This window comes from Diadema antillarum, unplaced genomic scaffold (assembly GCF_040938485.1).
Source record: "Diadema antillarum isolate AM-2024a unplaced genomic scaffold, OU_Dant_1.0 seq00001612_RagTag, whole genome shotgun sequence".
Lineage (NCBI taxonomy): Eukaryota > Metazoa > Echinodermata > Echinoidea > Diadematoida > Diadematidae > Diadema > Diadema antillarum.
Window position 1 is genome coordinate 568,165 of NW_027272325.1, and position 25,010 is coordinate 593,174.

Here is a 25,010-nt window from a genome sequence, read left to right on the forward strand (position 1 = left end):
ATATCAAAGGAATATACCCACCATATCAAGAAAATATACTATGCATATAAAAAGAATATACCTAGCATATGAAAAAGAATATACCAAGCATATAAAAAAGAACATACTGATCATATCACAAGAATATATCTAGCTTATCACAAGAATATATCTAGCATATCACAAGAATATACCAAGCATATCAAAAGAAGATACCAAGCATACCAAACGGATATACCAAGTATATCAAAGAATATACCTAGCATGTCAAAAGAATATACCAATCCTAAGCTCTGAAGAATTCATAAATACAAGCCTAATAGGCCTGTGCACATTAAAAAAAATATCCCTCATGTCCACAAAATCAAACCCTTCCCTCTTTTTGTAAAATTCAAAAGTAAAACTGTATGATAGTATTTAGCATTCAGTGTAATTCAAAATGGGAATCTGCAGTGGTACGTTTTGTCTACCACTATTTCTATAACAAATCAAATAATTAGACACGGCAAATGTTGGTGCTGCTTACAGCTATGCAGTCGGCTTGGTCCCTCTTTTCATCTGCGGTTGACTGCAGCTCCCCCGCCTTCTGAATGGTATCTTCCGCCTCCTTGAACCAATCCGATAACTCCTTGCAGTCGCCATCAAATTTGTTCCAGATGTGTAAGACTCCGACCAACTGCTCCTCTGAGTCGGCAATTTTGAGTTTCAGCGATTGAAGGTCATCCTGTCACAAGAATTACATGGCATTATGAAGGGGTTTCTTGCAATTTGCAGTTGGTCTACAGTGATTCATTTTGTTAACTCGGCACACACACACACACACACACACACACACACACACACACACAGAAAAAGGATTTTATTTGCACACAAAGTAGTGTAACACAGAATAATGTACACTTTTCTTGGCATTACATGAGAGAATGTCAAAAGCTATTACAAGTCTGGTTGTTATACAAGAGATTCTGGATGAAATATTATCACTGACAAGAGAGATTGAAAAAAAAACATGCAAATTTTGCCACAAAAATTTCATGCTCTGTATGAAGAAAAAAGATCTTTGTATGCTATTTACTTCATCTTTTTGACACCATAGGCAGAACCACATACATTGTGCTTCTGTGTTTCTTGTCTTTACTTCACAAAGTTTCTGTCAAATCTGAAGTTTTGTCACTTTACTTTACACATGGGACTGTCATTCCTTACACTGCCCAAATCTTCCTTTCTCATCCATCAATGTAATTTCTGCAGATATGATAATGATGTGACTAACAGCACCATAATATAACAAAAACAACTACTACTACAACTTCTACCACTACTACTGCTACTACTACTGTTTCTGCTGCTGCTGCTGCTACTAGTACTATTATTACAATGACCATGACTACTACTCAATTGATTACTATTACAACTAAAATCATAATCACCATCACTAGCATCGATACCATCATCAGTATCATCATCATCACCACCATCATCATCATCAGTATCATCACCATCGTCATTATCACCATCGTCATCATCGTCATCATCATCATATCAATCTGCTAAAAGAAAAGTGAAAATAAGACATGGCACTGACCTGAACTTGCTTGACCTGGTCATTAATGGCTGTTTGACCCGGTGGAGCTGTGTTGGCCGAGGCCGCATCTGCCTTGACGACCAGATCCTCCATCACGGGCTGCCTGCCTGCCATGGTCTGATCTAGCTCCCTCAGGGCTGCCAACTTGTGCTCCAGCTGAGTCTTGTCGCCGGACACTGCAGTGGTGTCCTTGACCTTTGACCCCTGTGACATCAGCAGCTCCGAGCAGTCCTTGAGGGTTGTCTGGTATGTCTGGTGCTCATCCACAATTTTCTGCAGAGCCTCTTCCTTTGCCTTGATGTCGAAGAGAAACAGAGGGTGGAAATCTATTTACTCAAAATAGTTATCAGAAAAGATATCTTAAGTGAAAATTATTTATCAAGATGCTCTTTTGAGCATATTTATGTCATCATAACATGTTATGATTAAAAATTTACACAATGTGGTGTAAACAATAAAATTACTGGATTAAACTTCATATTCTTCACTTACCTCTTACAAAGGCGTCAAGATCAAAGGCTTGGTGACATACATAAAGACTTAATATGAAGTTGTGACTGCATATCATGAAAATCTATACCTAAGTTGTACAGGTCACTGGAAATGATATTGAAAAAGGCCGTTATCTTGTCAAAAGTTTTGTGCCACAAATGTTTCTGGTTTTACAGCATGGATAACACTGTAAGGAAAGCACTAAAATATCAGAGAAAACTTTCAGACACGCTGAAACATAACGAGAAAAAATAATGGTTCTACTCACATTTGTCTCTTTGTGGAGCTTCCGGAATCTGTTGATCACTTCCTTGGCCCGAGCAATCTCCTTCTTGTTACTCAGCTTGGAAGCTTTCTCAGCTAGAATCTTAGTCTGAGGTGAGCGATTGGCAATGTCCAGCTTCAAACCCTGGAGAGTGACAAGCGATTAAAAAGATGATGTAATGTTGGTGCCATCTTTTCATTCAAAAAAGCGATAAGAATTCAACAACATTGTATTACAGAACAGTGCCACAAATTTTAGAGAAACATATTTTTGATAATGCATAATACCTGGAATGATCTCAACATGTTTACGAAAGATATGCACTAAAATGACTTCTGGTCATATTTGGGGAGTCAGTACAATGTTTATGCCATTCCTTCAAATTAATTACTTGCTGCAGGAGTTACTTTAAGATGCTGAGAAAAAAAAAATCTGTTTTAGCTACTGAATGCTGTAGTATGTTTTTGGCACTTGAGAAACTGAAAGTGTATTCTAATACCAAATAAATTACTTTACTTTTTGCATGGACAAATCTTGTTTTTCCCCTTCTTTAATCAATTATTCACCTTAAATGTGTCTTCATCTGCAACACTCTCTGGATGTGAGCAATTGTTGTAAAGCACAATGTATCACAAATATCAACTTGAAAAAGATATATACCCTCAAGCTCAAGACTAATAGATCAGTCAGCAGGTAGCAATGGTTCATATGACCCCAAATTTTGAAGAAAAAAAAAGACAGTTGTAAAGCTAGATATATCACCCACTTATGTAATCTAACTTCATTTCATGTCAACAATCCCCTTCAAATATCTAGAAATGTTTCACATCATGAAAAAAACATTCATGCGCTGCCCATGATTTTGTTTGGTACAACTTTTTGTCTCAAGGATTTTGTTTGGTACAACTTTCTGTCTCAATATGTTGTCTTTCTCCGATGACCTTCATCCACTCATGCTCAAAATGCTGAAATGTTCATAGAATTAATACGCAGGCCACCAGGTACGGGAGTACGAAACTGGTTAACTCAGAATCGGGTATTTGTTGATGGTATTTGTATTATGTATCATCCAGCAGCACTCCTTGGAGGAATTTAACTAACCCTGCACTGTTCCACTGCCTCTCTCTTGCCTTCCAAGTCCTCCCTTGGTCTGCCAGTCTCCTTCAAGGTCTCCTCTGCTTCCTGCAACCATCTCTCCAACCCATCCATCAGACTGTCGTACTCGTTCCAGCCGCCCAGCCGCCCAGCCAGGGTGGCCTCCTCGTTGGTTAGTCGGGTCACTGCAGCATTCCAGCCATCCCTGGCTGACAGCACCTGGTCCTTGATGGCCGGCTGACCGGGGGCCGTGGTGGAGGCCAGCGTGGCTCGTGCCCTCTCGTCCACCTTGTGGATCAAGTCTTGACCAACTGGTATTTGAGTCTTCAGAGCCTTTGATAAATAAGTTCAAAAATAGGAAGCTTGTCTTATCTATTCTTAATGTGGAATTTCAGAGCATGGACATTTTGTGAAGTTTGCAATCCCATGAAGTATAGCATGACAAATCAACAAATTAGTATATTTGGGAAATATCAAAAGATTCATAAAAATACTGTCATCTAAGAATTTATAAAATATTCAAAGTTCATTTGGTGGTGCGTAAATAATGCATTATGTATGAGTTTCCATTTTTGTACTCAGCTAATACAATACAATGGCAACGAAACATCAAGAAATAAAAAATTACATTTAATAATGTGTTTTAATACATTGTGTATTTATAATACAGATACGTTGCAGACATATAGATAGATAGATAGATAGAGAGATGGATGGATAGATAGATAGAGAGATAGATTAATAGATAGATAGAAAGGTATATGAAATCGAAGAGAGGAATGAACCAAGTTTACTTGTGATGAAACTTACTGCTATCTTCATATCTACAGTAGATATTAAATTTGCAGAGAGATGACACAGGGCAATAAATATAAGTACAATATTATTTCGTTGCATTCTTTCTTTGCTTTCCTCAATATATGTCTACTATTCAGAAAGTAAGCAGTATGTATCTTGTGTCTTCTAAAGAATGAGAAAAATATCTAAAAGCTTTTATGTTTTTTTTTAATCTTTTAAATAATATCTATTAGTGCAATTTCTCCCCAAAATCACAATCTCTTACCTGCACCCTCTTCAAAGCCTCTTCCACCGCCTGCTTGTCATCTGGTACCCCATCAAGCTGGCTGAGGCCATGGTCGATGGAAGCCATCAGCTGTGAAAGTTCTTTCACAGAGGAATCAAAGTTCTCATGATCCTCCACAGCTTTTTCCTGGTTGTTAGCCAAGTCCTGTAAAGGGGCAAAAATGCTAGAGGTATCAATTCCAGTCTGGCATTCCATGTCATCAATGACCTCTTCAGGATAAAAAGTCCACCACTGCAAATGGCAGGTGATATCTTCATCCCGATATGGTTGTAACAGCATTGATTCACTTTTCCTTTCATTTGGCTCAAGATCTCAGCTTAACTCGTTGAGGACAAACTGATTTTGCTACAACACGCATTTCCCATAGACACCTGCCCGAGTATACTCGATAAACTTGATAAAAGTTAATACTGTCTGCTGGCTAGTACTAAGCACTTGAGGATGAACAGATGAAGGGACAAACAGATGGAGGAATGGATGGTATTGTTCATGTGCTTCCTGGAGGTACATAAAACATGTAACTTCACCTGATATCTACTCCACTCCTAATGAAAAGTGACAGAGGACAATTTTGTGCATAGGTTTTGACTCTATCATGTGGGAGTTTCATTTTCCATCCATTGTAATGGATGAGTGTTGAGCTTCTTAACAGAGGGGTACGAGGAGATAGCATGATAACAAAACAACAATTCATTTGCTATCGCTTGGCCTAAAAATTACAGCACCTTGATTTGAACGGCGGACATATAATACCTACTAGTTCAGTCTGCTGCCCAATTGTTCACTATCCCTTGATATCGACAAGGAAAGTTGCTCTATTGGTCAGTTTCTTGTTGGAGGTTTATAAACAAAAGTTTAAATGAAAATTTCAGGAATTCATTTATGGCTCCCATCCTTTGAACTAAACCCTACACATCTTCAATTTAAAGATTCTGATAATTTCCTACTTAAGTTCAGCTGTTTTTTTTTGCTGTCAGACCATCTTTAATGGCTGCTAAGCAATTAGACAACCAGTTGAAACAAACAGACAATGTGCGAATGCATAAAAAGACATGGAAGCACCAGTTTTCAACTATAAATTTGTCCATCTAGTCCTCGCATTTCACCATGGATGTTGGGATTGAACAGAGCATGTACCTTGAGCCTGTTTGTGGCTGAATTGAGCTTGTGTGTGGTCTGAGAGAGCTGACCCTCAATCTGCTCCTTCACGTCTGGAGAGTTGGACGACGTCAATGCTTCAGCCTTGCTCCTAAGATCATCTAGGACAGAGACTTGCTTCTCAATGTCCTCTTGTAGTGCCTGCAGATTTGAGTTAGATTCATATTGGCAAACATTTCAGATATATCAAATGTAACCCTGCAGTTCATGAGTGGACAAAATATCAGGCACACCTTTGACAAACCAATAACTTTGGGAAATGGATTGTTCTACTTTCTCCTAAAACTCACAGGTGGTAAACATATATATTGGTAAACATATATATGTGTAAACATATATGTACTTTGTCTGTTTGTATCGACAGATATTAAGTTTATATGTTTCCCTCTAAATGATATCTTTTATCAGTTTATCATTAAACTTTTAATGATATTTACACATAACTTCGGTATTGTGTAAGATATTTCATGACAATGTTTGTTCAACTCTGAATGCATACCCTGTTACTGCCTAGAAACATTAAGAAATAAAAACTGCAAGATGCAGACACACAAATATTCAGACAAACAGACAAACACACACAGACACACAAGCACACAAGATCCATTACCTTAGATTGAGCAAGATGATTGTGCTTGTTGTCGAGTGTGTCCCTAAGCTCAGAAGCTCGGTCTACCGCGGCATCCGTGCTGGCTAGCCACTCACTGACACGGGCCAGGCACGCCTCGTACTCCGACCAATCAGAGACGCTCTTCTCAACATCATGTCTGCCTTGGTCTAGCTGTTCTGCCAGGTTGTCGACCTCCCTCTGCAGGGCTGCTGTCTGCTCCTTCAAGGCCTCTTGGCCAGCCGGTGATAGGTATGGTGCCAGTGTGGGGAGGATGTTTTGTGCTTCTATCAGCTTCTCTTGGCAATGCTGTTTCTTCTCTTCAAGTGCCTGAAGTGAAAGAGAACAAATTACAAATAAGTCACAAATACACAAAACTTTCCCATTTCAGTCATTGCATTCATCGTTTGGAATAACTCATTTTGAAAAAAAAAAGATCTACAAAAAACATTTGTGAGAAACGGACATATATGCCATACAGAATGTTAATCCACATTCTTGTAAATATTCTACTCCCTCCCCCCCCCCCCTTGCAAAGAGTTTGCACATGACAGACCAAATTTTTGCAATAGATGGGATAATTCACCAGAGGGTATATCAACAGCATATACAGTATCTACCAAAATGCATCACTACACAAATGACAGCTTTGAAGTTAATCACTGCCATAATCTCTAATGTAACATTGTTACCTTGATGGCCTGGAGTTTGTCCTCACACACGTTCCTGTCTCCAGCGGGATCCAGGCAGCTGGTGGATGCTGCCTCTGCCTGCTGGAGCTGTCTCCTGACTTCCTCATGGATCCCCTGCAGCCGGCCCCGAGAGTCGCAGCTGGCCTGCAGCTGGCGCTGCAGCTCCTGATGGTTGGGAAAGGGGCAATATTGGAGACTGAAAATATAGGCCTCTCTGGTTATCATGGCGATTTATTCCACAGCATCTCTTTCTTTGATCATCCAAATAAATACTTTCATAAACAAGATGTATCCAAAGAATGCACTTTTTGTCATAAAGTAATGTAAATGATATATATCCATTCAATGCACTTTCAAGGAAAAGGTATTTGATGATTATCAAGATTATCTACACAATGTAATCGTGATCTTCCAATGACAAGACATAATTGGATGCTGTACATAAAAAACTACCTTGCAGAAACATCAAAGTATTTTGCTGAAAAAAAAAATGCTTCCCCATTCCAAGGGAGACTCTTTCTCCTGCAAGCACCTCCTCAATAGGTTCAGAATTAATGCATCTCATACAAAAGAAAACAGAAATCTATAAGGCCAGAAAACGATCAACCAACCAACCAAAAAAAAAAAAAAAAAAAAGAATGTTGAGGACAAACCTCCAGCTGGCTGATAAGATTCTGGTATGTCTGGTTGATGTCTGAAGCATGCAGGGGGATGGATGGACTGTCCACTGCCTCACAGGCAGCTGTGGTCTTGGCAAGAAGGTCATCCATAACTGGACGCTGGTCATTTAGTTTGCTGAGCAAAGCCTGTGATAGTAAGCAGAGATATCATTGCATGGAGGTTCACACAAAGAGCATGACAATCACACATATTATCTAATTTCAATGCTTGTCAATATTAATGATGACAATTTCTGGTTTTCTTCATCATGCAACAGGTGTAAGATATATAAATGACATCATCATAAACTTCACGAGTAGGAAAGGACAAATGATCATGTGCCTATTAAAACATGGCCTTACTCTGAGTAGAATTACGAATGAATGTTGAGGGTGAAGCTATATATTGTGGGGAATGCTAAGTTTAGTTAAATCTTACTACAGCCTGTATGCTGATGGAATTGGATAATACTTTGTCAGGGTAGATGATTTCCAATCAATAATTATTCAATTATGTGTGTCATTCCCTACAATATGGCACTTTACTCTACTTGAAATTAACCCCAATAAACAGTATTCAATTGCAAAAAAAAAAAAAAAGTTGGTTCTGAATGTCTTGGTTACAAGATAAGTACTGTATAAAAATTGATATTCATGAAAATACCCTCAAAGTGTGCACAGCTTTTTCTTTTGTTTCAACTAGCTTCACATGGACAACCTGCACTTTCCTTTTTCTCCTAAAGTTATAAGTATCACATTAAAACAGACCAGATTCCCATTGAAGAAAATACAAAGTATCATAACTTTTTGTGTCAATTTTATTCAGTTTTAGAATCTGCTGCATTTCATCTAAACAGACTGCAATATGTCTTGAAGTGAGACTAGCTGTTCCTACCTCAACCTTGGATAACTGTTTCTTGATGTCATCTGCTGATTTACAAGGCTTGGACAAGCCTTCCGTCTCTTCCTTGGTCTTGTCCAGTCTCGCACCGACCTCCTTTGCGCAAGTCTCGTATTGCCCCATGACGTCCACGCTGTGGGCAAGGTCCCTCTCCCTGGCCGCGGACAGAGCGGCCAGAGAGGCGTAGCGGTCAGCCAGGTCTGTTGTGGCCTGGTTGGGGGAGGCTTGCTGGTCACTCGGCAGTACCTTGGTGAGGTGGGAGGTGCTGGCCTGGGCCGCCTCCAGAAGTTGCTTACCCTCGAAGAGACTGGATTGCAAAGCCTGTGCATGGATGAAATAATTCATCCATTGTCTTAACTTTCAAGTTTCAGCAGGTACTTAGACAATATTACCTAAGTTTAACATTCAAAGAGAGTATATGAACAAATGTATACTGGAATCCAAATACACAACTCATCTTCAAAAATGCCCACCATTGTCTTAAAAGTAGCACAAACTCATCAAAAATATATGTATAGTGTATATGTCAATATGTTCACATCATAGTTTCTGACACAGGATATTTGATGGTAGAGCTTCCTGGGAGGGAAATATATTGTTCAGCATCATCCAGATATTAATACATTTAGATATAATTTTGTAATATCTGTTTTGATATATTTTGACTTTTTTGGGGGAAGGGTGGGGTTAGGTAAAGGAGCTTGTGGAGTAGGAGGATGATCTTTACCAGCTTGGGATGACTACTTGAATCATGAGCTGTCATGTGGCATACAAACTAACTTTTATAGCATTATGCTTTGCTTTCAGTTCATCCAGACTGCCCTCTGTTGACGTGGAGTGTCCAAGTGTTGCTTCGGCCGCATCCAGCCAAGATGTCATATCCTTGTGTGCTTTTTGGAAATCTTCTTGCAGCATGGCTGCAATGTTCTCTTGAACCTAGTAAGACAAAAGACAGTATGATATACATACATCCCATTACATAATGAAGACCGAATACCTCAAAATTCAGTGTCGGATCCAGGGAGGACCGCAACCGGCGCACAAACAAAAAGAAATAAAAAGAAAAAAATGGGGGGAGGTGTGCGTGCGCCCCCCTTTAATTTTGTAAACGCGCCCCCTCTTTACAGAATTCCTGGATCCGCCCCTGAAATTACCTACATTCTATAATCTTGGGCATATGACTTTACAGTTTCTGAATTAGAAATCTTTATTCAAATTGTGTAATGAAATAGAATCATTGCCCATTCCCTTTACAAAAAAAAATCACCTTTAATGCTGTACCAGGAACATACCAAAAAAAATCACATCTGCACACTACCACAAAGACAACAATGGTAGATTATTATGTAGAATAAAAAAGGACATGATACTAAGCCCCTTTCATATGTGAACAGCACACACACACACACACACACACACACACACACACACACACACACAAATCCATTTTTAAAATTCCATAATGCAACTCACTACACCAGGTCTGCACACCCTGGGGGCCAGGAGTCATACTCCAGTAATTGTTTAGGCATGCAATGCCTAGAAAAGAACACTTCAATGTGATTTCTTTTTTTCCATGTGGCACCAACAGCACAGGATGGGATTGACATTTTCACGGCAATGCAAAAATGATAATTCATGTGTGTGAATGCAGCTGCTTTCCAAGGTGCTCTCTGGCCGAAGAAAACTTCTCATCGTGAAGGAACTGACCTCTTGGCTCGACTTCTGTGTGCGCTGGTGTTGGCCAACCACTGCCTCCAGTGATTTCTGGAGGGAAGCTGTGTTGGCCATGGGGAATCTCTCCTTCACAGCGGACACTTGCTTCACTAAGTCATCAACATCAGATTGTTTCTCCTTCAGCTGAGCATTCAAGTCCTGAAACGCAGATCAGACATTGAATCTACAGATATCTGACCCCGCATACACTATGCTCTTTTCCAATAATATGATGGTTTTGAACAAACAGTGTCATATATGTATGTTTATGTATTTTTGCATGATGAGGATTCCTTTTCGATTGTACTGAAAAAAAGTGATACTGGAAATCACATCTTATTTAAATTTGAATTTGTTTTATCCATCCAAAAAAGAAAAAAAAATAATTTTTTATAGGTTTAAATACTGCCCTTTAAAATTACAGAGTTTTGAACACATTATCAATAAGTTTTAAACAATACTTCATATTTGTAAAGAGCGTTGTAGACAGTCATGCTTGCCTTTTCCAGCAATCATGTAGAGAGAAAAGATGAATATACTTTGATTTCTCTTCACAAATTAACAGAATTTTACATACAAACCTTGTAGATATTGGCAATTTCTCTATTGATTGAAAGCAAGATTTATAGGGCAAAATATGGTGGAAATTGGGGACATCTGCAGACCGGTGCTAGCACATTCAAAATGAAATAAATATTACAAAGTATTCATGCTAACTACTTGAAGAATGACATACCTGACACTGCTTGTGGTTCAGTACCAGCTGCTCCTTGGGTACAGAGGGGAGCCTCGCCTCCTCCACTTCAGCATCCCGCTCCTGTAACCATGACAACAGGTCAGCCAGTTTGGCCCTCAGCGCTGATGTCTGGTTGGAGAACTCACTCAAGTTGGTCTCAGCCTCCATTGCAGTCTACAGCCAAGAGGGAAGAGAAAATGCGAACTGAAAGTGAATCTAAAGGGCAACATTAAAATTGACAAGGATTCCTCAGCTTTAAACTAAACATCCATGTTACATCTTTTTCCTTTTTTTTTTCACTTTGGTACTATACGCAAAGATTCCAACCCTAACCATCTCTTCAATGGTACACTCTCCTGCCTGGGCCCCCTAGCACACTGGAGACGCTGATCATGCGAACATTTGCACAATTTTATGAGCAATATCATGTGCGCATAGCTATGCACATAATGAGCGGAATATGCGACATTTCTTGCGGCGCACTTAAGACTCCTTAAAGCTCTTGGGTTAAAGATGCATTCTGGTCCTATGATAATCTTAGCCTTATTTTTAAACATATAGATGACAAAATTAAAGTTGGACGAGAAGAAGATAAATTTTAGGCAGGAGAGTATATATGTTACACGAAGAGACACACAGCTTGAGAGAAGAAATTCACATTCAAGTTGGAGACTTTGGGAAATGACCTAAAGGCGGGAGATCTCCAACCAAAAGCAGGAGAGTTGGAGTCTCTATGTGCTATCACAGATGGCTGATGACAAAATGACTGTTATGTGATTCTGTCTTTATATTCCAATCTCACAGAAACATCTTTAGCATCAACGCATGACTAGTATAAAGTAAAAAAAATTATATACCTCACAAGTGAGATTCGTATCACTGATTGGTCAAAAGTATATCACGTGACAAGGTGTAGTCCCGTCTATCTTGCCTTAGGGTTTTCATGTAAGTGATAGAAAGGCAAAACCCTCGTGATAGAAATGCAAAACCCTCGTGATAGAAAGGCAAAACCCTCGTGATAGAATTTGTAAACCCTCCACGACTTTTGTACACATAACAAGTACGCTAGACTTCACGCGCGGTGTCCGCAACCCCTCCAAGGACGTTCACTACGCGCATCGTATAAACACGGTTTGTCATGCAAAATCATCGCACTACTAGCGCACAGCAGGCATGTTTCAACGTGGCATGGTGATCGAGCGCTCCTCCGTGATTTGAAGTGAGCTGGATCAAAGATCGTACACTTTGTCTTAGGATTTCTTAGGATCCCGAAGCAGAGACAAATCTCAGCATGTTGGAAATATTGAATTAAAACACGAGCGACGGGAAACTGGATGTATACTGTAATCTTCTGCCAAGATTTTATGCAGGAGCTCGCCGAAGGCCGTGTGACTTTAACTGTGAGTGAGTACCGCGCGTACCGTACTGGGTAGTCTACGAAATGCACGAAAACCATGCAAGCAAGCGCAGGCTGTGGCCTGATTTTAGGGCTAACGTTTAGGCATAACAGTTAGAATTTACTTCGTATTTGCCTAGCCCTAGATCTTGGTTAAGTCTTAAACGATGAGGTATATAAAACAAATATTAACTGCTCTGTATTCGGATGGTGGTGGAAATTATCACTCCCTCGGTGCTTTTCATACCGACCCTTCCATCACCCCTCGGCTAACGCCTCAGGGTGATAGAAGGGTCGGTATGAAAAGCACCTCGGGAATGATAATTTCCACCATCATCCTCATGAGCAGTCAATATTTGTATAATAACATGTTAGCTCACCTGCTTTGCCTGTACAAATTCAGCCTCTACTTTCTTGAAGGTTTCCTCTGCAATGGGAATGGGTTCATCAGGGTTCAGTGATTTCAGTTCCGCAAGACTTGCAGCCAGGGATTGGAGGTCACTCTCGTGGTCCAACGCCTCATCCTGGGTGTAAGCACAAAACATTATTTCAAAGAAAGATGAGACAATGGCTACTTGCTAAGGTAATTTGTGATTTAAGCAACTAGGGTTTGTTTGTTTGTTTGTTTGTTTGCTTTTATTTCTGCATTCAATCAGATGCAATTTGAATGCAAACTTCAAAAAGTACAAAGACAAAGAATAACAAGTGCAGTGAAATAAATCGATAACAGTACATAAATAGATTCACATAGGTGATTGCATTGAGCAATGTAGATACACAGAAACATAAAATAAAATATACAGTATTTTTCAGTAAACAACAGAGATAATTGAATGCAGGAGACCACCATCATAAGCGATTAAGCTTGAAATGGATGGAGGCCTCATAAAATGACTATCCAACGACATAACTCTCTTGGAGGAAGGTGATCAGGTGAGTGCAGTGCAGTTGCAGGTGAGAGTGCAAGATGCAGTTGAAGGAAGAAAATTGAGATTGACAATAAGATGACAATCTATACTATAAATATTTGTTAGCTCAATTGGTTTGGAGAATATAATTGTATCAAATATCGTTTAAGTGAAGCTTTCAAAGAATAAATACTTGAACAAGACTTTATATTATCCGGGAGATTATTCCAAATATCCGGACCCGAATGTCTTATAGATTTATGTGTCACTAATAATTTGGGATTCAAAAGGTGGAAATTTCTACATATACGAGTAGGGTACGAATGGACAGAAGTATTGAACCTAAGCATGTTATCAAACGATGATGGAACTTCATGGAAGTTGATGATGTATATATTTGAACATAATTACTGCTACTTGAATAATATTCAAATCAAAAACCTTCAATGTTTTAAGCTCATGAAATAAAGAATCAGTATGAGCCAGAAAATGCGATCCTGTACAAATACGTATAACTTTCTTTTGTAATTTAAATATAGAATTTATTTTGGTAGAGCCGCAAGTACCCCATACAACATTGCAATAACTTATATATGGCAGAATTAAGGAATTATATAATAGAAATAAAGTTGAACGAGGAAGAAAGAACTTCAGCTTGGAAATTATCCCTATATTTCTAGAAATACACGTTGTAACATGATGTAAATGCTCATTCCAAGTCAAACTTTCATCTATATATACTCCTAGAAATTTTGAATTCATTTTCTTTTCTAATGGGATATTATCAATGTTAATATGTATCAACGTATCTTCATTATGAGAATGAAGTTTGAAATGAATAAAATGAGTCTTTTTTATATTCAAAGAAAGTTTATTAGACTTAAACCAATTTGATACTTTACTAATTTCAATATTTAAAGTGTCATTTAAAATCTGAAGATCTTTATGAGAATAAAATATATTCGTATCATCAGCAAATAGAACAAAAGAGAGAAGAGAGGATGTATTTATGATATCATTAACATAAAGAAGGAATAATAATGGGCCTAGAATTGAGCCTTGAGGAACACCACATTTAATCAAAAGGGGGTCAGATTCACAACCATTAAAAATAACATATTGTCTTCTATTAGTTAGATAACCTTTAAGCCATAAAAGTGCTTGTCCTCGAATACCATAATGACTAAGTTTGGTGAGTAAAATAGAATAATCAAGAGTATCGAATGCTTTACTCAAATCGCAAAATATACCTGCAACATGTTCTTTGTTTGCAAAAGCACTCGTAATTTTGTCATAAATTTGTATTAGTGCTAAATCAGTTGAATAATTTTTTCTGAAACCATATTGATTGGGAATAAGTAAATCATACTTATTAATGAATTTAAGAAGTCTATTATAAACAATTTTTTCTAAGATTTTGGATATACTAGGCAATAAAGAAATAGGACGATAATTGCTAATTTCATGAGGATCATCTTTTTTATGTACAGGATTAACTTTCGCTATTTTCAGCAGGTCAGGGAAAATACCTTGTGATAAAGAAAGATTAAATATATAACTTAACGGTTCTGCGAGTGGATAAACTATTTCTTTCAATAACATCATACTTATTTTATCAGAACCACAAGATTTAGAGCTATTTAAAGATTTAGTGATACTAATGATTTCACTGGGACTTGTTGGGTTAAAATAAATAGACTCTTGAGTTTGGTCAAAAAGATAATCTGTAAAATGAGCAGAAGTATTGCTAATTTTAGTAGCAAGTTCCGGACCGATATTAACGAAAAATGAGTTAAATGAATTAGCATACATATTGGGATCATTTATTTTAATACCGTTTAATGTGATATCATCCGTTGGCGGAGAATCAGGCTTTTTACCTAGGACCTCTTTAATAATTTTCCATGTTGCATTAATATTCGAAGAAACCTTTTTCATTCTATCAGAAAAATATAATCTGCGGGATAAATGAATCAATTTTGTCAATTTATTTCGATAAACTTTATACATATTCAAATTAAATTCAGTTGGGTTACGAATATGTAACTTATACAAAAAATTACGAGTGTTTATGGATTTCAAAATACCTTTTGTAATCCAAGGATTTCTTGGTTTATTTCGGTTACTTTTTATTCTGCATAAAGGAATATTATTTTCATAATAATACAATAATTTATCATTAAAACATTTATATACCAAATTAACATTGTTAATACTATGAATATCTGTCTATTCCTCTAAAAATAAGTTCTGTTTCAATAATTCCACATTACGTTTTGACTCTTTATAATACCATATTTTATCATGTAATTTATTACGACCCACTTTACATTCACAAATTGAAAATATTGGTAAATGATCAGAAACTTCAGAACATAATATACCCCCCATAATTGTATTATTATACACATTCGAAAATATATTATCAATCTGAGTTGACGAGTGTGGATTTATCCTGGTGGGTTTATTGATAATCGACATAAAACCATATGAATACATTAAATGCATAAAATTAAGGGAATTATTGTTATCGGATGTGGGGGAAAAGTTAATGTTGAAATCACCAAAAATAAAAACATGTTTGCTTTCATTACCTATCTTATGGAGATATAAATCCAATTCATCACAAAATAATTCACAATTCAGATCAGGAGGTCGATAAATTAAACCTATAATAACGTTTTTAGAGATTGGGTTCTCAATTTCAATAAATAACGTTTCTGCATATCTTAACGTGATTTCAGAACGGATTTTGAACTGTAAATTTTGCGCAATATAAAACGCAACACCACCACCCCTTTTTCCTTGACGATCAGCCCTAACTAATTTATGATTGGGTAAATTAAAGATATCTGGGGAGTTTTGATGTAACCAAGTTTCACTTATTCCAATAACAGAAAATTCAAAATTGTTTGAAGAGTGCAAAAGATTTTCCAAATATTAAAAATTTTTATTCAAACTCCTAGAGTTTATATGAAGAAGTGAAATATTATCTGAACTATACGATACAATATCATTGAATTCAAGGGGTGTGTAATATTTACTGTCGCGCACAGGCATAATGTCAGCAGGAATATCGGGGGTATTCACATGTGACGCCATTCCGTAATACAGAAATGTAAATTACCGGAGATTTGAGAGACAACAACTGCATAGGTGCTAATGTGCATTTTGCAAGTGCATACTACTGTGCAGATGTGTGTACAAAGTGCAAATGTGTGTGGGGTTTCAATATACAATACAAAATTTGGTACAATTAGACCCATCTTGCTCACACTTACAATAATTACTAGTACGCAATTACAACAGATCACCAGGGGATAGCCGGACCACTCAGTATAAAGGTGTTGTGTTTTAAAACACGTACAGAAAGAGAATTCAAGGACCGTGACACTTGCCCAGTTAAAGTTCAGGGAGACTTTCCCGTATACAGGGGGGGGGGGGGGGGGGGAGGGGAGTAAAGGGGAGTAAACAGTAAAGGTACATTTCTTGCAACATCTGTATTGGCTATCGAATGTGGGACTTTTAACCATGCACCCATTAACACACGTATCAGAGAAAAAAAAAAACAGTACAAATACTGAATGGAAATCAGGGTGTTAATAGCAACCCGTTTAACATGCGTCAAACGCAGGTGCTACTTGCAGTGGCTTAATTACCATTGGAGATCAGTCGGCCGTGGCGCGAAAAAGCAGCCATGCCTCGTGTCGACACACAACATGTGAACGATTATACATTCATGGAAACTGCTTACTGTACATGTATAATACGGACGTCTTATCAATGGGTTCGGAGTTTCAACAGGTGATTCGTAGAACAAAGGGATTTTTTTCGGACAGTTCACAGGAGGATAAATATCTGCCAAAGCAGTGAGGGATGTGCTGTACTAAAAATAATAATAATAATCAAAAAAAAATCGGAGTTCAATACCAAAAAGTGTGGGAGGTTTAAAAGAACCATCTACCAGTTATAAATTAAAAGAGATTAGTGACTTTCTTTAAAAATTTAAAGTTATGGGTTCAAAAACATTTTGAAACTATGAAGTGAAATATGTGGGTAGAAATGTCTGGCTTCAATCAATACGTGAAAAAATGAGGTACTATAAACTGTCACCATACTGTGGAGAATGGCCAGGTGGTGGATGAGCATAACCTTGCAAAATTGAACCGTGTATCCCTAAAATGATGACCGAAAAAGGTTTTCTTTTTTTCCCGTTATACTTTTTTGATAACCGCCATCAAAAAAAAAAAAAATATATATATATATATACATGTATGTACATATGAATGTATATAATAGGAAATAAAAATGGTTGAAACAAGCCATGGTTCTATCATTCATTACACACAGCGTTGGGAATCACAGTGGATCAACAAGGAGGACAGATAGCAGAGGCGTGGAGGGGAAACCTCGCCCTGACATTGGTTTACGCACAAGACACGTAATTAACAACACATATATTTGTAGTGATGTTACAAGGTACAATTGAGTTCTACGGTTAAATATCGAAAAAGGAAAAATGTATGGAAGCTTAGTTGACAATTGGTTGACTTTAGATGTTCTTGCTCAATAACAATAAGTTGTAAGAAAAAGGAAAACTGTCAACCAAAGAGCTCCGGATGGGAATGTGCTTTGACATTCCCATTCCCAGTAATGGTGGACTTGGCAATTGAAGGCAACCATTTTCAATCAAAGATTACGTAACTTTTTTACGAGTCAAAGGGCGATGCCCGTCAATAAATCCAACAGGGTAAATAAAATCTTCCTGTATGGTAGCTTTTTCATCTTTTCTTTTCATCTTTTCATCTTTTCATCTTTTCATTAAAAGATGCATTAGAATGACATTCTCTCTGTATTGTACGTACCCACACATGTTTCATCAGAAATAATGACATTCCCCTCCTGCTAAAAGGAATTTACTGCATAACAAATTACAGCCAATGTCGAATCTGGGTTGATTGATTTGATATAGGACAAGATGTGAATATTTACCATGACTAAAATCATCTGTCTACAAATTTCAGATTGTAATATATTTGGAAGCAATATTCACAAGCGTTTGTATGAATCCTTTTCTACAGTGCATCTGACCAGACTGGAATCAAAATATCCACAAACTACAAACTCTGGATTCCACACATATCAAAGCATTTCATCGCATCTAATTGGAAATGTCTGGTGTAAGAGGATGGTCGTTTCCAGGCATCAGTTTTAAAAATGGGCATGGGATTTACAACTGACCTTGAACTTCTGCAAGTTTGTCTTGGCCTCATCGCCGTCGCTGTCATCCATTCTCTCTGGCATCCTCTCCAGGGCCATCTTGGAGAGTCCGAGCCAGGAGTTCAGCTTCTTCTCCCTCTCGCTCACCACCTCCCACAATTCCCGGCCCCTCCTCAGCTGGGCGCGCCTCTTCTCCAGCTCGGCCGACAGTCCGTCCAGTCGTGGCGGCAGCTCCTGGACCTCCCGCAGGGCTGGCTGCACTGGGGAGGAGGTTGCGGGTCGGTTGGTGATCTTGGGGAGGAGGTTGGCGAGTTGCTGGGCAGACTGTGCAAGGTGCTGGGCTGGTTCCTTGGCCGCATCAACTTCAGACAAGGCACTCTGTCACACAGGTTTAGAAATGAATTTTATTTTACATTTAGCTTGAGGTACCACATCTTTTATCAGAGAAGGATAATGATACTAATTAAAACATTCGTTCTGCACAGAAAACTAATGGCTATATATTCAACTTCACTGCAAGAATTTCTTTATGCTACTTTTTGCTGCACTGTAATGATAATGATGATGGGTTGCTAGGTAACAGCAATATTTATTAATACTGTCATTCTAAACCTGAAAATTCTTGCTCTTGCTCAGTCAACTTGAGGTAACACAGGTTGTGTACAATAGGTATATGTCTCAGCCAAGCCATTTCCATAAACATCAATTTCATCTACTCCAGAATATGAGAATTGAAAAATAATGCTGAGCACAAATACAGGATTTATAGCAAACAAGAATAAAGCTGACACACACACAAAGATGCCTGTCTCACACAAATGTCACACATTTCAGAGAATCACAGTCATGCCAATTATTGCTCTTTTGATAAATTTCTAACCTCATGTAGTCTGAGGAGATGATCTGCCTCGTCTTTGTTGCTACACCTGATTGGCTGCCTGCAAACATCTTCCGCCTTCTCCACAACCTCCTGTAACTTGGGCTGTGATTTGTCCATCTCCTCCCACAAGTTGATGCATGCATGGGTGCATTTCGCCGCGTTGGATACCTGGTCGTCTGTGCAGTTCCACTCCTCTCTCACAGAGTCGACCTGCATCGGAGAAAGGTGATGGGTTGCTAGGCAACAGCACAATTCAACCAAACTGCACAAAAGTGTAATCTAGAACCAAAAACTCCATACTTCCTAAGTCAATCTGCATCAGAGAATTATGAGGCAAAACTGATGCAAGCTGTAGACTGAAACTCTGAATGAGCTGCTCTTGCCGATCCAACCTTCATCAGGTTGATGCTGGTTGCTAGGTGACAGCACAAACTATAAAAATACTATAATGTCATTAATTTTGCATACCTTGAAAGTACATTTATTCATTTTAATATAATACATTACATTCTAATGTATGTTGTGATCAAACAACAATGCAACAGAGAAAAAAAAGAGAGAGTTAAATTTAAAGAGTGCTCTCCAAAGTATTCTCATCCCTGATTTACATACCTGTTGCTCAATGGATGATGTGAGTTTTGGATCCATCTCTATGAGTTTGATACCAAGCCTGGTGATGCGGTCCAGATCTGTGCGATGTCTTGCCAGCTCCTTCTGGCAGTTCTGGTCCAAGATAACCATAAATGAAGATGAAAAATATAACTTACAGCACATCTCATATTATTGATCCTTAAGAAAAAAAAATCAAACAAAAACATTCCAAAAGCAAAGGACAATGAACTGTGGGCAAGGTTGTACTAGTACATTGTAGGCCTCTACTTGCTGCCATATACACATTTCTGATCCTTAAATGTGTCTCAGTTGAATCTAAACTTTGAAAGGAAAATGAGGTCTGCTTTTCTATAGCACATGAAGCAGCTGTAATCAAATATCAACAGTAAACCAAAATGTTTACAGAAAAAAAAAAAAAAAAACGATAGCACCAACGAGATGCAGACAGTAGGCTTCAAATCCATGCAGAATCGTACTCAGCAAACACAAAGTGTTTGATAAATTCTGTAATCTATTTCTTCAGTGTGCCATGAAAAGCACACTTAAGCCTGAACAGTATCAGGAACACCACATGGAATCTTTTGTGTGAGATTTCCATCAGACTCAACTTAGGAGTGTTCATGACTGAAGAGATGCATGACTTCAAAGTGTGCAATAGATATCAAACTCAAACCTAAAGTGTATGATGAATATAACAGGCACATCTGGAGTGTTTAACACAAATAACTCAAACCTTAGTATATCAAAACAAATGGATTCAATTGAGTTACTAAAAGTATGTTCAGCTAATAAGCACATGATTGTTGAACTAGGTCACCCTTAAATGAATATTTGGAGATCTCACCTCATAGGACCTGGCCAGTGGTTCTAGGTCTTCTCTCCTGGACACCTCAGTCTCTGTGGCCAACTTCTGCTGCAGGTCATCCAGGCACTGAGCCAGACGTCTCCGCCTCTCCTCAAACTCCTTCATCTTCTGTGTCTTGTCGGTCACCCGGTCCAGCTTGCTCTTGATCTCACTGACCAGCTGGGCATGAGAGGACACCAACTGTTGATGGTCAGTGCTGACCAAGGCCGTAGGTGGTGACTGTGGCTTTGACGGGCTCTGAGCCTGACGGGCCGAATCCTGGGGGGAGGCTGACGGTTTGAGGCTGAGACCAGAGTCTCTGGCCAGTTGGTCCATCTCGTGGGTCTTGTCTCTCCACTGGTCCAGGACTGGTACCAGGTCCTGTAGCTGGTCTAACTCTTGGGTGAGCTCTGTAGTGGTGGGGTCATCTTTGGTGAGTACTGGTTGAGCTTTCTGGAATCTGCAGAACAGTAGAAATATGCAAGGCCAATTAGGAACATGTTTACAGCATTCATCACAATATACAATGTGTATCTCCTGTTAGGAACATTTTCACATATGTCTGGGATGTAATTGTACATCAGATTCACACCTATACACAATCACTTTCGGTTTGCTGTGGCTACTTCATGCAAGCATCTACTTTGGTGTTCATTAGTCATCTAATTACCCCACAATGACACAACTGCTGTCTTGCTCAATGAGGTGTGGACTTTTTGTTCCTTATCACTAATCCCAAACTCACCTACTGAGCACCTCATACTGGATCTCCTCAAATTGAATGTAGAACTGGAAGTATGTGATTCTCCTGGTGACCACCTCCTGCACCTTCTCCAGCTGTTTGCCGGCAGCGGTCACCTGGTGGGACAGAGCCAGGGCCTCCCCAGAGTCACATGACCTGCAGGTGGGCTCTAGGTTGGCCGTGATGCTCGTCAGGTCTTGGGCCGCCTCCGACAACTCTGCGTCTTGCTTCTGCAAATGTCAATCACCCAATAAAGTATTATATGTGTGCACAATTACCCTGGAAGATCTCACATCAAACTATAATCTCCTTCTGAAAATTACTCTTTAACCCAAACTCTTTAACCCAAAGCAGCAATTGATGAAAAATATTCTTGAATGTATGAGCACCAGTCTAGCAATTTGGAGGTCTTGGGTTTGAATCCAACCCAGTGGAATCCCATTTCCACTGCTCATTTGTCCATTTATATACAATTTGATAAGGCTTGTTACACAAAATGTCACCATACATGTACAGGGATATATACTACAGAATCCACTGATGTGATGTTACACAATTACTTTAGACAGACTAGATAAACATTGCTTCAATCTCTCAACCTGCACACTAGAGAATACTGATCCATGTCTGTTGTATAACTTACTTGATCATATGAATCTCTCATCCTTTAGTCAAAGTGTCTGTAATCAATGTACTGTAGCATCTTTTTTTTTCATTAACATATTCTTCCTTCATATCCCTTCTTCCCCTCAGCAATACAAAAAAATTTGAGATAGTTTTAAGTAATTTTATGGAGCAATTTATATAATGTTCTCAAATATTCTGTCTGCTCCAATCAATTATTTGGTAGAACCATGTGACCCCTATAAGCATCTTCCTCTTCATCCAACATCATACTGACAAGAGTATCAAAATATGATTGCTGTTCAATTCTATAAATGCTATAAATGATATGCTTTTGTACTCTTCATGTAGCATATATAGTCCAAGGTATTCTCACTCCTATCTTACTTTTTACTTCCAGGAAAGGTTCATTCGATCTCACCTTCAGAACCGGTAGCAGTTCCTTCATCTCCTCCCTCTCGATGTTCCTCTGGGTTCCCAGGGCCTTCTCTTGCCGGCAGATCGCATCGTGCAGGGAGCTCAGCCTCTCCGAGAATTGCTGCCTCTCGGACAAGATCTCCTCCAGCTGCTTAGTCCCATCCATTGGCATCCGGCTCAGTCTCTCGTACTCTGTCTTGATGTGGTTGGCCTCCAAGGAGAGCCTTTCGGCACCGGCTGGCAGGCAGTGCTCTTGCAGGGCTTTGTTCAACCTAAGGACCTGCTCCACTTTAGGGGCTTGTGACCTGCACTCTGATGACAAGTTCTGAATGGAAAACAAAAACACACACAAAACAGAATGAAGTCACATTAAAAAAATGCAAGGATATGTTGGCAAATGCCTTGAAGATCTGGTCCAAATCTAATTATTGTGCAAATGGCATTTCTTTCATGTCAAGTCGGATTGACTCTACTGATGTGGAAGTCCTCAAATTCAACTCAAAGTGTCTTCTTTGTGCCTTAAAATGTTCATTAATATTTTTTCTTCTCCTATTTGATGAGATTTGAATCTTCTCTTTGTAGTTTGTGAGACTGCAATTTCTAAACAAACACAAGAAGAAGAAGAAAAACTTGATTCCTTGATTGGTATGATATGCATGTGATCTCAAATGACAAACAGTAAGACTGTATATCACCTGGACTATGTAATGCAATCAGCAAATCTGTATATTTCAAAATTACAGACATAAGAAAACACTCGGTGAAATGCAGTTTGTGAAGGGAAATTCTGCATTACCTAAAGCATCTTGGTTAAATGTGAAATGTGGAGGAAACCTTGAATTGCTCTGACCTTTGAAGGGGGAAATTGTGGATCTTATATTTATTGTGAAATTACAGGCAAATTAAGAAAGGATATGTTTGCATATTTATACCACTAACAGTACAGCAATCCTCTGTGTGTTTTGAGTGCTGATTGGCACAGAATTATATAAAGCATTATATCCATGGTCCAAAGTCCCTGGCACAGAGTTTAAAGGGTAGGGGATGCATGATTGCATACCTTCAGAGCTTCACATCTGTCTTTCAGCTGCTGCGTGCTTCCGACCGTCTCCCCTCGCTCCCGACCGATTCTCCTCTCGACATCTTCCATCCATCCCAGCATCTCGTCCTTGGTCTCCAGGTACTGCCGCCAGAGGGATGCGATCCCGTTCAGATGGGCGTGGCACTTTGAGATGCCCTCCTCGAGGGATGCCCATCTTGGCTCCACGTCCCTGTCATCCTCTCCTCCGTCCTCATCCCCCATCTTGGATTCACGGATGCTGTTCATGATCGGCCGATTTTCCTCAAGCTCCTTTTCCAAGGCCTATGGTTAGAGAAGTAAGGCAGGCAGTTACTGTTCCTGCTTGCAAAGCTGAATAATTAATCATGGCATAAGATCTCAGCAAAAGAATATCAAATTAATGTGATTTCTTTTTTTGTAATCCAAATTCACAAAAGCACTCTGCTCTTAGAATGTCATCATCATTGATTAAGAAATGTGTTCTCTTTGGATTTTTTAAGCTGTAATATATGATTTAACATAGATATCTTAATACAGTATGCCTAAGCCAAATACAAGATACAATAGATGAACTGTAGATAAGGAAATTTTTGAGAGATGAAGGTGTTATTCTTTTTCTTCTTGCACTGGGCTAATTTCAGTGAATGTCAGCTGCTTACGTTTGTCCACACTCTCATATCTACAAGAATAATTACTATAATAATTTCTATGGCATTTCAGTAGAGAGTGAAATTCACAAAAGATTTGACAATGCCAAACATTCCATGTTCACACCATTTCAGGATACACTGTATGAATACAGACAGAACAAAAAGAAAATGTCTTTTCATACCTCCACAGCAGCAATGTGTTGGCACATGTTGTCGAGTGTCTCAAACTTTTGCCTAGACTCTGCGTCCAGCCTTTCCTTGGCTCCATTTAGCCAAGGTACAAGCTGCTGCACCGACCGGCGGTAGGCGTTCCAATCGGACACCCGATCAGAAAGCTGGGTGTTGAGGGCCCTGGCCCTTCCGCACAGCTCCTCCCACTGGGTCCGCAGACTGGCCAGGTCTGACTCGAGGACCAGGACCCCAACGGAGCGGGGGTAAGGCAAAATCAGCTCCTGCAGTGTACGCTCCATGTTCTCCAGGTCAGGATACTTGTCAAATATTTCAGAGAAAACATCCTGTGGTCGCAGGAAATCAATAAAACCAAAAAGAAAGATTAGAAGACTTCTGAACCAATTCTTCACCGGAATCCACAAACATTGCCCCAATTAGTGACCTAGGAGATGCAAGTGTTTTCCAACAAAACTATTCAAGTTTTCAGAACACTTCATATCACTGTACACATATGCTA

General features: G+C 38.9%; 1 protein-coding gene across 1 annotated transcript in view; it reads right to left on the reverse strand.

Annotated features, from left to right (window-relative positions):
- The window catches only part of LOC139711121 (muscle-specific protein 300 kDa-like), a 311,965-nt gene that overhangs the window by 166,060 nt on the left and 120,895 nt on the right, over window positions 1–25,010 (reverse strand). The window contains exons 30-51 of the mRNA XM_071623037.1: window positions 24,505–24,837; window positions 23,673–23,975; window positions 22,617–22,937; window positions 21,575–21,801; window positions 20,830–21,289; window positions 19,986–20,096; window positions 19,374–19,583; window positions 18,515–18,871; window positions 12,746–12,889; window positions 10,970–11,143; window positions 10,228–10,392; window positions 9,298–9,453; window positions 8,512–8,838; window positions 7,611–7,763; window positions 6,958–7,122; window positions 6,269–6,595; window positions 5,638–5,799; window positions 4,480–4,644; window positions 3,423–3,749; window positions 2,325–2,465; window positions 1,565–1,858; window positions 506–703 (exon numbers count right to left, since the gene is read on the reverse strand). Coding sequence (XP_071479138.1) covers window positions 506–703; window positions 1,565–1,858; window positions 2,325–2,465; window positions 3,423–3,749; window positions 4,480–4,644; window positions 5,638–5,799; window positions 6,269–6,595; window positions 6,958–7,122; window positions 7,611–7,763; window positions 8,512–8,838; window positions 9,298–9,453; window positions 10,228–10,392; window positions 10,970–11,143; window positions 12,746–12,889; window positions 18,515–18,871; window positions 19,374–19,583; window positions 19,986–20,096; window positions 20,830–21,289; window positions 21,575–21,801; window positions 22,617–22,937; window positions 23,673–23,975; window positions 24,505–24,837 — 5,220 coding nt within the window. The remainder of the gene's footprint in view (window positions 1–505; window positions 704–1,564; window positions 1,859–2,324; window positions 2,466–3,422; window positions 3,750–4,479; window positions 4,645–5,637; window positions 5,800–6,268; window positions 6,596–6,957; window positions 7,123–7,610; window positions 7,764–8,511; window positions 8,839–9,297; window positions 9,454–10,227; window positions 10,393–10,969; window positions 11,144–12,745; window positions 12,890–18,514; window positions 18,872–19,373; window positions 19,584–19,985; window positions 20,097–20,829; window positions 21,290–21,574; window positions 21,802–22,616; window positions 22,938–23,672; window positions 23,976–24,504; window positions 24,838–25,010) is intronic.